This window comes from Leuciscus leuciscus (assembly GCF_965113295.1).
Source record: "Leuciscus leuciscus genome assembly, chromosome: 9".
In the NCBI taxonomy this organism is placed as follows: domain Eukaryota; kingdom Metazoa; phylum Chordata; class Actinopteri; order Cypriniformes; family Leuciscidae; genus Leuciscus; species Leuciscus leuciscus.
Window position 1 is genome coordinate 17,355,591 of NC_138733.1, and position 16,821 is coordinate 17,372,411.

At 37.9% G+C, this 16,821-nt stretch overlaps 1 protein-coding gene across 7 annotated transcripts in view; it reads right to left on the bottom strand.

Annotated features, from left to right (window-relative positions):
• Nucleotides 1-6,423, bottom strand: part of ncam1b (neural cell adhesion molecule 1b) — a 99,475-nt gene extending 93,052 nt beyond the window's left edge. For 4 of the 7 annotated variants that reach the window (XM_082179595.1, XM_082179594.1, XM_082179593.1 and 1 more), the window contains exon 1: nucleotides 6,050-6,422. In XM_082179595.1, coding sequence (XP_082035721.1) covers nucleotides 6,050-6,101 — 52 coding nt within the window. In that variant the 5' untranslated portion in view covers nucleotides 6,102-6,422. Of the gene's footprint in view, nucleotides 1-6,049 lie in introns of all 7 variants that reach the window. The other 3 variants (XM_082179598.1, XM_082179597.1, XM_082179596.1) reach the window with 2 other exon arrangements.
• Nucleotides 6,424-16,821: the final 10,398 nt, after the last annotated feature.

The following is a 16,821-nucleotide window of genomic DNA, read 5'->3' on the forward strand; positions in this document are numbered from 1 at the left end:
CAGCCATACTCATAATCAAAGGTGAGGCCAAGCAGAAGAGCTACATCCCAGGGAGCCATTTAGTCAAACAGGATGTCCCGCAAAAATCAGGGTTCATTCCCAGACATTGCCATTTACTACTGGCCATGCAACTCCCATCCAACATCACTGTGAGAGGCACATCCATCCCTATTCCATCACAGACACTAGCTCATTTAATAAAGCCATCATTGTATAGCATTGGCATCAGTGATATGTCATATGCTTTTAAAACAACATCTGCAGCTCTCTGGGAAATACTGTAATCTTGGAAGTTTAAAACCATCTACTGGGACACAACATGTCAGACAGGATAAGTACGTGACCTCTGTTGTACCAAACAAACCCGGCTGAAGGCTTTACGGCTTCAATGATTCAGTTGCACATATGGGGAAGCCCTGTACAGGAACTCACCACCAAATGGTGTAGAAACACTGAATGTAACACACTTTTGCCCCTGAAGGCCTTCCCGGATTATCCAGCTTATGACATATGCTATTGCTACACTATTTGAGACCTTGAAATAGAAACAGGTGACCAAGAAAGACCTCTTGGGGGGAAAAAATGGTTAGGCAGTTCACAAGACAACATGCCAGGACGACACGTATCATGATATGATACAACAAGATCAATGAACCTTGATTGTCCTGATGTGTTAAAAAAAAAAATATATATATTATATTATATTTAATATAAATATAATATATTTGGTTTATATAAAAACCAAACAGCTTCACTGCTTCGTAATATTTTTAAAAAAAAAACATAATAACGCCAAGTCAAAGCCATGTGGTTTGACTAAAATATATATATATATATATATATATATATATATATAAAATTATCAACAATATACAGAAAAATGCAGGCAATTGTTTTTTATAAGACACAACAGGATCAATGACCCCCGATTGTGTGGATGTATTAATTTATTAATAAAAGTATTAGAAATTACAAATGAAATGCAATTTATACATTGGCCAATGGCTTATTTGAGCATGTTTTGAATTTCTGAATTAAAATTCATTTTGATGATCTTTTATCAATATTTCTTACAAAAAAGTTTTTTAAAAGTTCTGAAAAAAACAATGATTAAGATGTTTACACAGGCATTCTGGTTTAAGGAAAATATGTTATTACTTCTAGTTTATGGTTACACCACATGATGTTTTTAAAAACATTAAATTGAAAAGTTTCTTGAAAATAGTCTAACATTTTTAAAAGCCATAGAAAAACAACATGAACACAAAAAAAGCAAAAGAACTCTGCACGTGTTTTAAACTAGATTTTTGGACACTCATATGCCATTGACCTAACACTGGATTATGGTTGAAGGCTAAGTGCAAACAGAAAATCTAGGCTACTTTTTGGGACATACTGCAAATACAGACACAAAATATTTGACGTTCCTATGAAACGTCAAACAGATGCACAAATCTCATCAGCGATGAAAACAGATTTCCACCGTGTCACACTTTATGCATGGCAACCCCTCTGCGCGCATTTGTGTGGGTGTACGGTGGTAATGATCAAGGGAAATTGATCTGTCAGCACAACATCTGTCCTGTTAAATCCTATTTTCTTTAGGCCACATCCCCTCAAATTCAGATTCAAGGATGTGAGATCAGCCTGCCGTGTTTCCGGATCAGTGGCGGCGCTGTGGGTTACATCATATTTATTGTTTTTGTCTTGCTCGGGCCCTCAGAGTCAGGGCAGGCTATCTCTAGCACAGCTAATTAAAAGCCCAATAAGAGATTAACTGCATATCAGGAGATTACATCACAAAGATGACTCATGCCCACAGCCTGGGGGAGTGCATCATGTGACCGCAGGGCTCCGCCCATCTAGTCTCTCAGATGACACTGATGAGGTCCCAGAGCATCTCCAGAAGAACAGCCTTGCGTTTTCCTCTCATCATCAAAACAATGACATATAGGAGGGGGATGCACGGCAAGCATCACTATTTCTTTTGCTCATTTAGTTTAATAAAATTTCCTCACATAGAATTAAACTTTGTGCGTAATTTACCCTACGCTAAGGATGTGATGATACCCGAAATCTGACATTTTCATCTGGCTCACAATAAAAAAAAAATAAATAAAAAAAAAATAAAAAAAAAAGAGTTGTAGACCTTATGCGGCAGAAAAATAAGCGAGCAGCCATCATTCGATTTTTGTCTTTGAACTTCCATTTTAGCGGTAGCTCTGTATATTTACGGCATCATTGTCGAAGAGTATTTAGCTGGTGAAGTGGATTTACTAATTGTAGAGTTAACTAAAGTTATCATGACCACTGTAATGTTTGAAGCGGATGTCATAAATGTCAGTAGAATAGTAGACTTGGAAGATTTTAAAACGAGCGGTTCATTCATTAATCCGTAAGATCTTAACTTAAAGGTGCTCTAAGGGATGTCACGCGTTTTTTAGGCCAAAACATTTTTGTCACGTACAGCAAACATCTCCTCATTATCCGCTAGCTACCTGTCCCCTGAACACACTGTAAAAAAAAAAAAAAAACGTGGTCTCTGCAGACACCACAGGCTCCACAAACGGCAACAAAAACAAACTGGGCTCACCCGCACCACGAAACATCACAAACTGTTCCAGCCAATAACCGACAAGAAGGATTTGGGGTGGGGTTTGGGGAGTTAGTGTGCGGATGAGGAGGAGGGAGGGTCTAGCTAGCCTCCGTTTTGTTTGACATTACTTTAAACATCAACAAGAAGTGACGTCACCCATCATCACTTAGAGCACCTTTAACCACATGCTGCGAAAATACAAACCGGAAGACAGAACACTGAGCGCAGAGCTGAAAAGGGGCGGGGCTACATAATGTCTAGGCCTATAGAGAGAAAAATATCATAGAGATTTTGGAGTGGGCTTCTGTTTTGACTTGAACTAAACAACCACATAGCAACCACCCAGAATATCTAAACCACAAAGAAAGCCACCCATAACACCCTGGCACTGTGGTAGAGTCTTGAACTAGCTTATCGAACTGGCTATTTCTTAAAAGGATAGTTCACCCAAAAAATGTGATCATTAATTACTCACCCTCATGTCATTCCAAACCCAAACATGACATTCTGAGTTGATGCATTTAAGAAAAATAGAGAAGCAGCCCAACATGGTGACAATTAAAGTGCATCCGTCATGTAAACAATTCAAAACTTTTGCCTATATGTGAACAATCTGCCCATACAAGCTATTTTGAACAAATGTGCATAAATAGGCTATACTGACACTTAAGAGATCTCCAATAAATCAAGCCAAATCAGCCTATATTGTCAATGTTATATTAGGGATATTTTAGCGGATCCACTCTGCATTTAAATGTGGTTGTCTCTCTTGAAGCTCAGCAGTGACATGGCCGTTGGTCCTCTTAGCAGCATAACAAATAAAACGGTTATTCTAATTGCAAATAGAATAGAGATAGCAAGCAAAAAGCGCTCCCTTTATAATGTCTGATGCTGTCAATCACTTCAGTTGCAGCGTGCAAACGATGCTGTGCTCAACGCTGCAAAAAAACGTCGAAATATTAGAAACATTTGACGGTCTTCAGTGAACACAAATAAGCCTATCAGTGGGTACCGAATTAAGTCAAAATAGTCTCTTGGCTATTGGACCCGCAGTCTACTGTGTCTACTGATTCCCGACCTGCATTAAGTCCACACAACCAAAACTTAATCAAAATCTGAAAATTTGCTTCCGCTCTGGAATGGCGTTCCCTCTCAGATGACGTCAGTTTGACTGCTTGAGTGGAATATTCTTAACCACTTCCCTCTAATCATCAGTATGCTATGAGCAAGAGATGGAGATGAGGTGCGCTAAAGTAAAACCCTGCTCTCTGTTCAATATTACATTTCACTTGGAAATACGACAACAGTGGAAGTAAAGTCAGTTGCAACTTCCGGTTCACGCAGACTAAGTATTTAGAGAGCGTAGAGAGATCAACTCAATGGTATCATTCGCAATGCTTCATGTGAGTGGGCGGAGCTAAAATTGGTGAGTTTTTCTGCACAGCATCACGGGGTAATGTCGATTTTCACCAGGAATTCCACTGTTAAACACCATTATTTAAAAAATAAGCTAAACTATTGTGGGCTGATGGCTTTAGCATAAGCAAATACCATGGAATAACATAATGGACTAACATAATAACAATAATGTCTTTAAAGGTTTGTAAGTTACAGTATTGCTCAAAATCAATTTCGTTATGGAGAAAATGAATGGAGTTTTTACTTCCGGAACCCACTGTTGCACTGTGCATGTTTGTATGTAGTTTGCAGTCTTATAAGCCAAGTGTTTCTGCGGAATTTAGCCTAAAAGTTTCACATTACTTTAAGAGATTTTCCTGTTGTTGTTTTTTTCAATACCATACAGTTATACATCAAACATGGACTTTCAAACAAATTAAAAACATATAAGGACTACAACTACCACAAAGATGTGAGTTTACATGCTTGACAAATCAGACAAATGTTAGTACTGACATAGCCTACGTTTTGTAGAAACACAATTGCTTCTAAATTCACATTTGAGGTATGAAATCAATGTATGGAGCCCTTAAAGGGACATGGTATAGGAAAGAATAGCCTATATATAAAAAAAATATGTCAAAGCTTTTGCGTTCTCTCGCAAATGTTTTATGTTCCCCTGAGAAACTTGTGTTCTTTGCAAGTGAAAAAGTTTTACGACGGAACACAAAGTTTATCTAGGGAACGCAAACCTTTTGCAAGATGAGGCAAAAGCATTATATTTTTTTCTATCACCATGTCCCTTTAGGGGCTCTGTAGAAATGTAATTTATGTTGAAGAACAATATGAGGAAGTCTCTCTAAGTAATGTTAACCACTTATTTTATTTCGCTCATAAACACAAAACACTAAAAGCCCATAGGAAATTCCAGAGGGAATCTATTGTGAATTAGGGCCCATCCCAATACCCACACTTGTGGTCTTGGCCACTTGAAAGCATGTGCATGGCACACCACAGAAAGAAAGTGTGCAAGACTGTCCTAGGTCTGAAAAATGCCACAGCTCAGTGCCCTTAACACACACTAAATCCATTCCAATCCACACAACCTCTCAGCGCGGTTTTTGAGGCTATGCATATCCCATCATTCACCATGTTCAGGAACTCATGGACACTTTCCAGTGTAAATTAAATTAATCATACATACAATTTGGCAGTAAAATGTAGAGTTGTTCATAAATAAATAATAAAACCTCAAATACAAACCTAACAGTGAAATAATGTAGCATAATTACTATAAATTAATGGATGTAAGATGTATTAGTAAAATTAATAAATGAATTCATTTATAGACAAAAGCAATGCAAATTAGCCACACATTTATATCAAATGACTTCTGAAGAACAGTGATAACACACTTCCTAACTGTAATGTATTTGGGATTCCTTGTTGCATGATGTAATACACAAAACAGGTTAATTACATCATTTACAGTTCCCGCCCAAACTCGCTGATTGGATCCTTCTCGACTCGTGCATCAGGTGGATTGCCAAGAAATTCATCCCACCACAGTCCCATAAGGATTTAGAAAGGATCAATTCAAATCAGTGCGATTCTTTCGAATCCTTCAGCTATCCTATAGACGCTTTAACACAGAACACAAAGTACAGGACTGCTTATAATATTAGCTCAGATAATCCTGTCTTCTTAAAAGGACAGGTTCCATTGTCAAAGCCAATGGGGTAGCCTAGCAAATTAGCCCATAACAAACAGTCCCTATAAACTGTATTATAAGAATACCTGCGTTAGCGAGCAAGCAAAGTAAACAACACATTGCCTCTCTCACATACTGTTACAGAAACATACGCAACAGTGCTGATCAATGAATGAGCACGGGAGGATTCAAACAGGTCCACAGATGCACCTGCCACCGACACTACATCACTGAACATAAAAGTAGAATGCAAATCAGAAATATGCACAAAACCCAAGCTATTTATTATATAACAGTTTGTATTTTGTGTACGGTTATTGCATAACACTTGAACGCGGTCTTACCTGCGCTGCCAAAGAAAAGAAGCACCAAGATTATCGCCTTGGTCGGAAACATTTCAATCCCTTTATGAAACACAGTGTGTTTACTGTTTATTATTGTCTTCCGATTCTTGAAATGAAGAATTCGTAATCCGTACAATTAAGCCTGCGAAGTTCCCACGAAGTTTTCTGGATGGGACGCGAATATGTACGAGGATTCGGACCGTTGGACAGTATTGATATTTTTGCGGTTTAAATTCGCCTGCCCATATGTCGCGCGCTGAGAATGAGAGACAAGAGCGCGTGCACACGCAGCTTCAAGATGCACGCGAAATAATCCGCCCAATCAGCGGCGCCTCTGAGGAAAGACAACGATATCATCAAATAATGCACTGAACCCAGCCTGGAAACTAAATACGACTACCACATACACCTGGACTGCCCAGAGAAAGGAATGGGAGAGGGATCGATTTATAAACAAATATTTTTCACATACAGTAGCCTAGGCTATTTCGGGTAAATTTAATAGACACGAATATTTAAAGCGATAGTTCACGAACAAATGAAAATGTTGTGTCCATATACTCTCATGTGTTGCTGTATAATATTCTTTCTCCTGCGCATAAAAGCGGAGATATTACGCAGATTCAGAATGTCAATTTCGGTCACATTCACTGTTGATGTATGGAGAAAGATGCATGGTGATTCAGTCCTGGCTATTCACTGTAACAGCATGATGAAGGAAATTACGACAGTTTATTATTGGGATAACTGTTCTTTTAAGACACCTTTTGGTAAGGAAAAATAAAATTTGGCATTCATCTTTTCTCGATAGATAATCGTGTAGATAATGTGCAGGCGGTGCCCCATTTTGTCATTCTGGAAATAATGATCTCCCTCATGCATCAGTTCACTGATGTTTCCTTTATCTCTCTGTATCCCGACCCATGCAGTGCTAAAGAGGAACTGCTTTTCACTGTGGCTTTTGAAATGGATCCATGGACTTTTAGAGAACAATGATCATTTAAAAGTAGAATACAAGTAGCCAATTTAAAGCCTTGCTTAGGAGCTGGCCAAGTGTTTTAGTGTAAGTGAGAACTGCAGTATTGTCCTCATGCATTGCACATTATTTGCAATGATGATATTTGATTCCCCCAATCACACACACAAGGCATCTTTACACAGTTGAGGTATAGGCAGACCTACAGTAAACTGTCACTTTCGGAGCATATTAGGCTATATATTCATATTTATTTCATATTTATAAAGTCATGATGTCATATATAATGTTATTCTTTTATAACAATTATGTTTTTCCAATAGGCTATGTATAGCTACTGCCTTTTTTGTGGTGTAAAGACACCAACAGAAACAATGTATGGGAAAAAAGCAAACTGAAAGGAGCAAGGTGAAACAAAATAGTAGTTCATCATCATTATCTTAATCTTCTTCATTTGGCTATCATCACTATAGAACAATTTGAGTACAATTCCTGGACAATGTTACTTTGTTAGTAAAGATCTCAAAGGCTATCAGATTACCACCAGGAGCAATCACGTCATTAAAAGTGGGTGTCATTGTCATTTGAGACATCTTGCATGGTATAGTAACCTTCTTTGTGTGTTTTCCGTGCAATTGTGATTGTTTCTTTGTACACCATAGAATTCAATAGGTGTGCCTTTTCTGCCTCCCGAATTTTCCTCTGCCTGAAAATAAGCGGATATAGCCTACTCTTTCTGTTAACCGGTTCTAGTAATAACCTTCAGAACTGTCACATGCAGTTCAAATGCACAGCATATATTTGGCCTATATGTAATTGTATTTTGCAGTTACAGCCGAACAAGCATATATATTTTGGTACTTACTGTTAGCAATAAACATTTTCACATAGGCAGCAGATTAGATATGCATTGGATTTGCTTGCATTATGTATTTTATAGTAACGTAAAATGGAACAAATATATTGTATATTGATACAACAGCCTGAGAGATATGGGGGAAATAATTTTGCTTTAAAAAAAACAATTGTAGTGGTTTAAAACAGTCAGTTTGGGAACTCTCTTATTTGCATTTCCACGGAGGAGCTGGCAAGAGTTGTGCAGATGGCACTAACTGCAAAAGGAAATGTGTTTCTGCCAAAGTTTTGTTTGATGAGTCCTCAAGTAAGAGAATAGCTAGCTTACATTTCATGCTTGGGCAAGAGAATTAGTGTTGACAATAGCATTCATCAATGTCACGCTTAATATGGCTGTTCCTACAGTGATCATTTAATTTCTGAGTGGGACAGTTATTCTAACACAAATAGTCTATTCCTTCTCCTGTGAGAACTTTTCTAACATTATTAATCGTGCAATTGGTTTGGAGAGAATGGATGAAAGCGCTGAATGATGAATTGTTTGTATCTGCTGACATCTGCTGGTCGGGTCATATAGGCTACCCCAACACGATCCTGCCATTTGGTATATTTTCATGTAGAGGGCAGGCTTGTTACGTATAAAAAAAAATATATATATTTTAAAAAAAGGAAGAAGTGAAAAGTGACGTTACGTGTAGCCAAGTATGGTGTCCCATTCTCTGCATTTCACCCATCCAAGCGCACACATAGCAGTGAAGCAGTGAGTATTGAACACACACACACACACACACACACACACACACACACACACACACACACACAAATCGGATTGGCTCCTTTACAAGAACACAAGAAGAACTGAAAGATATGGGCAACAGTATTGATTTTAAATTTTGCTACAGATTCTTATGTTCCAGATAAACAGTCTTTCAGTATAGCCTACTGAACAGTGAATCAACAGTTCCTCCTGGGTTGTACTTGGCAGCATGTAATAATATAACCGTTAATTAACTTTTAACGTTAATTTTAAGGGATTTTACTGGTATAGTATAAGTGTAACTGTCACAAAATAAAGGCAGCTTGCAATCCCTCAAATTAGGCTAATGGACCACTTGCACTGAACTTGGCGCACTTCCGTTTGGAAATAGTACATCTCACTTATTTCCGGTTATGTTTACTTTCAATGTAGGCCTACTGTGGTCAATGAGTTGAACAAACGCCACCTAAAATGAGTGTCTGCAATTAGAGTTAACATTTTTGGCATTTTTATTGACAGGAGAAGGGATATTATGATGTTTACTGTGTCCAAACTCATCAGAACATGAACATGAATCCAACCCAAGCCGATCTGAGAGAGCTGCGGCTGTTAACAATACGCCATTATTTCACCACAGGGTGTCAGTGTTCGTCTTTATCTAGTGACCGCGACGCTGTATGAGAACAGATGAATAACATCAGTACGAACCACGAACGTTTATTTATTTGAAATAAATATTTTTGTAATTCTGTAAATATTTTAGTAAATCTTTTTACTATTTACATGTTGATGCCCAAAATGCTTAATTAATATTCAAAGTAGTTGACTGTCATTCTCTACGCTGTGTGCCTTACTGTTGAAGATTAATTAAATAGCCTATAGCCTATTTAACATCGTTACAGGCACCTCGCGAGCATTCATTCATTCAACTATTTTAAAATATTTTTTATTATTCAAATTCACTTAAAAATGTAAACTCAACAGGTATGAAATATAACTAAGAGAAAAACACTGTTAATGAGAAGACGAGCATATAGGACTGCTGCAGGTTAGTGGATACAAATATTTAGCCTAATTATTATTCAGAATGCACTGTTGGAAAGAAAATATATAGGAAAATTTCAGCAGGCTCAAGATAATTAATAGATCATTATTCATTGTTTTAATCAATTGGCATCCATAAAACGTTGTGATAATCTGCATTCTCATGTATGTAGGTGCACTGAATGCTCTAACCGGAAACTCCCGTTATACCAAGTAGAACCCGGAAGTAGTGCAGGTAGTAGTAGTCCATTATGACAAATGTCTGTGTTTTTCTTCAATTTCACTCCTCAGACTTTTAGTATAATGCAATTTGTTTGTTTGTTTGCCATTTGTTTTGCTCTCATAAACTCCTTTCTAGGATACACTCTCATCACACATACATTAGCATTTCAGACATGTACGCAATTTATGATAATCATAATTGGAGCTACTTTTAATTGTAAACAGTTTCAAGATTCTTTGGATTTTCTGTATGTTCTGAGCACAAATATCTTGCAGTCATTTTCATTTTCAAGCTAATAAATTCCCCTGTTTGTAGAGATAAACGCCTAATGTAATGATGTTTTCCGGAGAAGAATCGCCCCACTGTGACAAATGAGAGAGCTGAATTACTGCCATTGGATGTAGCTGCAATACGACTGTCTAATAAAAAATGAACCAAACAACAGAATCCATTACATGCCTCTAAATGCCTTGATTCAAAAAAGCAAATTGGAATAAACAATTTTAGTTTGATTATGGTTTCTTGATTTCTACTTTCTTGATAATGCAAATTAAAGTCTGAAGTGTAGGGTGGTTGACAATAGAATGTGACATAAAAGACTTGTGATTCTTAGTTTGGATTTATATACAATAGACACGGTTTTCCATGACAAAAGGTTTAACGCGCACAAACACACATGTTATCAATACATTTATCTGCTCTTTGTTTGCACAATCATAGCGTTTAATTACAATCCAGGATAATACTGAAATGTGATGTTCTTTTAGGTCAGATGTTCTTATTGGGATTAGACCTAGTCATTGATATTAAATGTTTTTTGTTTTTGCTTTTGTTTAGTTAGTTTTTTTTTTTTATATTGTTTTTTTTGTTGTGATTTTTGCCTTTATTGTGACAGGACAGTTTAGAGTGAACAGGAAGCGAGGTGAGAGAGAGACGGGGGACGGGAAAGGTCCATGAGCCGGGACTCAAACTCGGGTCGCCCAACGGCGCTACATGTCGGCGCGCTGATCACGAGGCCATCGATGCCGACAGTAAAAAAAATGGTTTTATGCCAGGAATAAATTTATGTGTTTTCCTGAAAGCAGACATATTATGCCCTTTTATACAAGATGTAATTGAAGTCTCAGGTGTCCCTAGAATGTGTCTGTGAAGTTTCAGCTCAAAATACCCCACAGATTTATTATATCATGTTGTAAATGCCCATTTTGAGTGGAAGGGAAAACATGCTGTTTTCGTGCATGTATCTTTAAATGCAAATTAAATGCTGCTCCTCACCCTGATTTCCAGCAGAGGGCGGAGCCTCTACCTCTTTATATCTGTTGGGGTCAAGCTCACATGACATTGCTGTTCTTCATCACCATGAAAGATTATTATCTGCATGCATTTTAATGAGTATCAGAATAAACTTCTGATACATGGTTTTCTGAGCGCACACATCCGAAGCACGAGCATAGAAAGCTGGATGTCAGATGGGCGCGTCCCATAAGTTCTCTTTCACTCCTTATTGCACTTAAACTGTCAAATACATACACGGTAATGTCAAAAACACACAAAGTTCACATAAACACAAGCGGTTATGTCTGAGAATGTAAACAGCAAGTAAAGAAATCACATGATGTGTGTGTGTTAAAGTGAAAGCAGCGTAATATACAGTACTGCTTTAAATTCTGTTAATGTGAATCAAACAAAAGAAAAACGGAAAATCACTCACTGCTCTTGATTGAATAACTTTAGTAGCTTTAATAAGAATCCATTTGTAACTTGTTTGCTGCTGTTAAATGCTCTGGCGAGGAGATAAACATGCGGACTGTGTACAGCTCACTGAGGGCAGGATCTATGCTAATAGGGCAGAGTAATGGGGCAAGCCCTTTGCAATGTGACGTCACATTACATAGAAACTGCAAACGGCTTATTTTGAGACACATCTTATTCTAGGGTGGTTGTGTACACACACTGCCGACACACAGTTATGTTCAAACACCATGTAAAAGTGAATTTTGCATGATAGATCCCCTTTAAAAAGATGGGATAACATCACATTACATCCACTACTGTGGTGGTCTAAGTGTATGATGATTTATTCATGAGCCGTATCAAACTTTTTCCCGCCCAATAACGTCAATGTTCAACGAAAATAAGCCATATACTTGATATATCCAAGAATGATGTTTTTTATATTCTTTGTTATTGATTGTGTGGTACACTATATGAAAGCATCAGAGAGGTAGATGGAACATTCACCTTTCATTTCCAGCACTTTAGTCTCTATTCTCATTCCCACATAGAAAGAGCAATTTTTTGCCCAATAGATGTTGCTTTGAGCAAAATCAAAATAACAAACACCAAAAAGAAAAGAAAAGACTATAATAGAAACCACACCATTCTCACATTTGTACTCAAAGCTGAAATAGACCTTTTCGTTGAACCTGATAGTGTTCAATTTCAGACAGAGTAAACAACAAGGCATAATACTGTAGCCTACTTCCATTTCTCTCGCTGGCATTGCTTTCTGCCATACTGTGTGTTGAACTCCACCTTATTATTATTATTTTATTTCAAATTATCCCTGAATATGAATATTTTATTTGCTGTGTCCTTCTGTTTTATACCCTGCATAACACCAAGCTATTTGACTAATTTCTTCCAGAATAGCGCTGAAAAGAGAAATTCTCATACACACATAGCCTACATGCTGATTTTTATAAAGCATATTTTCATGGCCTGGCAGGACCACATGAGTGTGCTGGACCCACCTGAGTTTCTCTTTTTCTCACTCTCACTATGTTTCTCCTAATTTGTTACACTGTAAAAAATGTCTAACCTCTCCAAGTCAAAATTTTCTAGTGACTGGTCACATCTAAATTTTTAAATTGGCCCAAGTGTAATTCTTGTTGCAATAGTCTGTTAACATTGGCTCAATGAGAAATAATACATCAGACTAATTGAAAAATTTAGATGTGACCAGTCACTAGAAATTTTTGACTTGGGGATGTAATTTTTTTTTACAGTGTATCAACACAACCCCTTAACCGCTCCTTTTTCTTTTTAAGAAATAGGACTATTCATAATAAAAAAGATTATGCCAAACCACTAGATACACTTTAAAAAAAAAGAAAAAAGAAAATCACCTTGACATTTTGACAGCCTCACAAGAATATACAAATAAATATGAATTCAATCTGTTTATTCATATGTTGCAACACTACTTCCTGTGTATGCACTTAAATGTTATTGGATGTTTATTTGTAAGCAACCTTGAGCTTTGGAAAGGTAATATAAATGGGTTAATATATTATAGTCACAGTTTGGTTGACAAAGAGACAGTAGAGGATCTACTTGCAAGTAGTAGCTTAAATAAAAAGTTCTCAGGAACACTAGGAGAACTGAAAACCGAACCACATAACAGACAAAAAATATTGAGGTGTAAAATAAGGCACAAGTCAATTCAAGTCAAAGTTTATTTATAAAGCACAATTTAGACAGCTGAAGCTGACCAACGTGCTTTACAAAACATCATGAAACATGAACACGGCAGACATGAAAAAAATAAAAAATTAAATTAAAACAGACAACATTCATAAAATAAATACCTAAAAAAAATATATAATAAAAAAAAGATACAAATTACTCATTATTAAAAGCAAGTGAATAAAAGGTTTTCAGCCGTAACTTGAAAATTGACAAATCAGGTGCAGATCTAACCTGAAAAGGCAAACTATTCCATAATGTAGGGCCTGCAATAGCAAAGGCACGATGACCTCTTTGTTTTAGTCTGAACCGTGGGATAGATAAAAGTTTCTGTGTCCCTGATCTAAGACCTCTGGAAGGATTGTATTGCACACTAAAATCTCAGAGAGGTAGGGTGGAGCCAGGTTATTTAGGCACTTGTAAACAAATAAGAGAATTTTAAAATCAACCCTAATGTGAACTGGCAGCCAGTGAAGTGATGCTAGGATTGGTGTAATATAATCACGTTTGCGGAGACCTTTTAAGTCTCGCTGCAGCATTTTGAACTACCTGAAGACTTGCTAAAGTAGTGGAATTTATTCCACAGTATAAGGAATTACAGTAATCTTATCGAGATGATAAAAATGCATGGATCACCAATTCAAAGGCTTGGGGATGGGGACAAAGAAAATGCTTAACTTTGGTCAGCAGACGAAGATGGAAAAAACACGATCTTACAACAGAATTTACTTGCTTATCAAGTTTCAAGTCACTATCTAGAAAAACACCAAGATTTTTCACACAGGTGTTCACTGATGAGGTAAGTGTATGTACTTGAGGATGGTGCCTTGAACTACAATTAGAAGGGCCAAAGAGGATTAGCTCAGTTTTGTTTTCATTTCATTTTAAAAAAGTTAGCAGACATCCACTTTTTAATGTCATCTTGGCACGCCAACAGGGGCTCGAGTGAATTGTTGCCCAACCGTTTAATAGGAACGTAGATCTGAGTGTCATCTGTGTAACAATGAAACGACACATCATATTTCATAAAAATGGATCCCAAAGGGAGCATATACAGGGAAAAAAGAGTAGGGGCCAAAATGGAGCCCTGAGGGACCCCCCAGTGAAGGTGGGCAGCAGAGGACACAGAGGAGCCAAAACGGACAGAAAATTTTCGATCTTTCAAATAAGAACTAAACCAATTTAGGACTGTTCCTTTCAGCCCCACATCATGTTCAAGTCTAGATAAAAAAATATCATGATCCATCATGTCAAAAGCTGAGCTAAGATCTAAAAGCATTGAACAAACAGAATCTCCAGCATCTATTGTCAGATAGATGTCATTGAGAACCTTCAGTAAAGCTGATTCAGTGCTGTGGAGGGCTCGGAAACCAGACTGAAACTTCTCATAAATAGAATGGAGGTTTAAATAAGAGTGGAGTTGCCTTGATACAACTTTTTCTAAAACTTTTGAAATAAAAGGCAAGTTAGAGATGGGCCTGTAATTATTAAGAACAGCAGGATCGAGATTTGGTTTCTTGATTGAAGGGAATACCAGAGCATGTTTGAGGTCAGCTGGAAAAATCCCCAGACTAAGTGATTTATTGACAATGGTAAGTAAGCTTGGCCCTATTGTGTCAAAAAGTTGTATAAAAATACGAGGTGGAATAATGTCCAGTGAACAGAATGTAGGCTTGAGATGGGCAATAATTTCTTGTATATATGAATAAGAAATAGATTTACATTTGTGACAAAAAGGAAGAGCATGGAGAAGATGATAGGTGTGTTCGACATTGGCTGCGGCTGGATGTAACCGATCGGCGAGAGTAGCCGCGTGCAGGCGGGGAGGAGCTGCAAACGGAGACGTCAAGTCGGACACTTTCTGGTTCCCGTAGTGACCGCTCACGTGGTGTTCGCGTACTTTACCACAGCTGAAGTGAAATAAATGTAATATTTGCCAAATAATACACAGATGTTTCAGAGACATTTTCATTCAATAGGCCTACTTTATGTACTGCTTCATACAGCGTCTGTTTGAACAAGAATAAAGTTCAACATAAGCTACTATTAATGAAGTGGAGTCTATACGTTTTTTAATCAGTTTTAATTTGATAAACATGACACAATATAACATCGCAACGACATGAAAAGAGTGTTTACTGTTATAAAAAACTGATTTGTGAGCTTTAGATGAACTAAAAGTGTTCGAATAAACACGAAACACACGTGATCGTTATCATGCGGTGAATCCGGCCAATCGTGGAACAGCTGTGTCGTCATCAGCCCTCCTGCAGCCCAGTGCAGCCGCTCTTGAGAAGCTCATAGACAGTATATAAACTGGACACAGCGACCCCATTGGATTCAACGGAGGCAAGTGAAGTCAATTAGAAGCACTAACTTCCTGATGGTCGAGCGTACTGCGCAGACTCAAACTGAGCTTGACGACGTAGATGTGACGTGAGCAACCCGTCTATCTACTAGTAGCTGTACCAAGAGAAATCTGAATCATTCCCTTCCGAAACTTGCAGAGACGGAGATCGTGAGTAGGAGGTGTCCATGAGCTAGGAGCAGGAGTAACTTTTGCTAAGTATTCTGATTAATTACTTTGTCATTTTGCCTCCACGTCCCCCCGATTGCGCGCAAGCTTCTCCTCCTGTCCATACGGTAATCTCTCTACTGTGCGACAGAGAGTCGCGTGGTTATGACGCAATCGTTAGCCTATTTTTACAAAAACTGCTTCTACGGGGCCATAACGTAAGATACAAGGTAATGGAGCCTTTTATACATTTTCGTGTTTATTTAGAAATAAATAATGGACAAATGGAGTCTTTAAACGCCTCAGATGTAAAGTTATTCGCTGTCAAAGTGACGCCAAAATGAATGGGAGTCAATGGGATGCTAACAGCAGGTGATGGTCCGCTAGCCAATGGCGGCACCCGGGGAAACTTCAAAATAATATGAAACCCTGCCCCCCTGGAGAAGCTGCGCTGGCTGAGTTCTCCGGCTACTCTCGAATCGCTCTCGCGGTACTTTGATGGCATACGTCACGTCAAAATTTCTAACCGGCATGCACTGCTTCAAGTCAGCCACCGATCGGTCTGCACAGAGCTGCATGAAATCGAACAAGCCTATTGTCACAGTTGTGTTCTGTTTAGATTGTTTTCATTGGATTTGTCTGCCTGTCATCATGTCACGTGTCTTCACTGTCATTATTAGTTCAGTTGTATCACCTATGTCTAGTTAATCATCTTCATATACTGTACATCACCTGTGTTCAGTTAATCAGTGTTCATCTGTGTAAGTATATAAGTTCCTTCAGTTCAGTTAGTCTTTGTCTGTTATCTGTTGTATTTAGTGTGTGATTATCCTGCCTGTCTGTACCCGTTGGAAATTCTATTTATTAAAAGTTTGTATTGGAGCCTTTTTGCCTTCGCCTTCTGCCTGCACCACACCCTGACAGATATAAACTG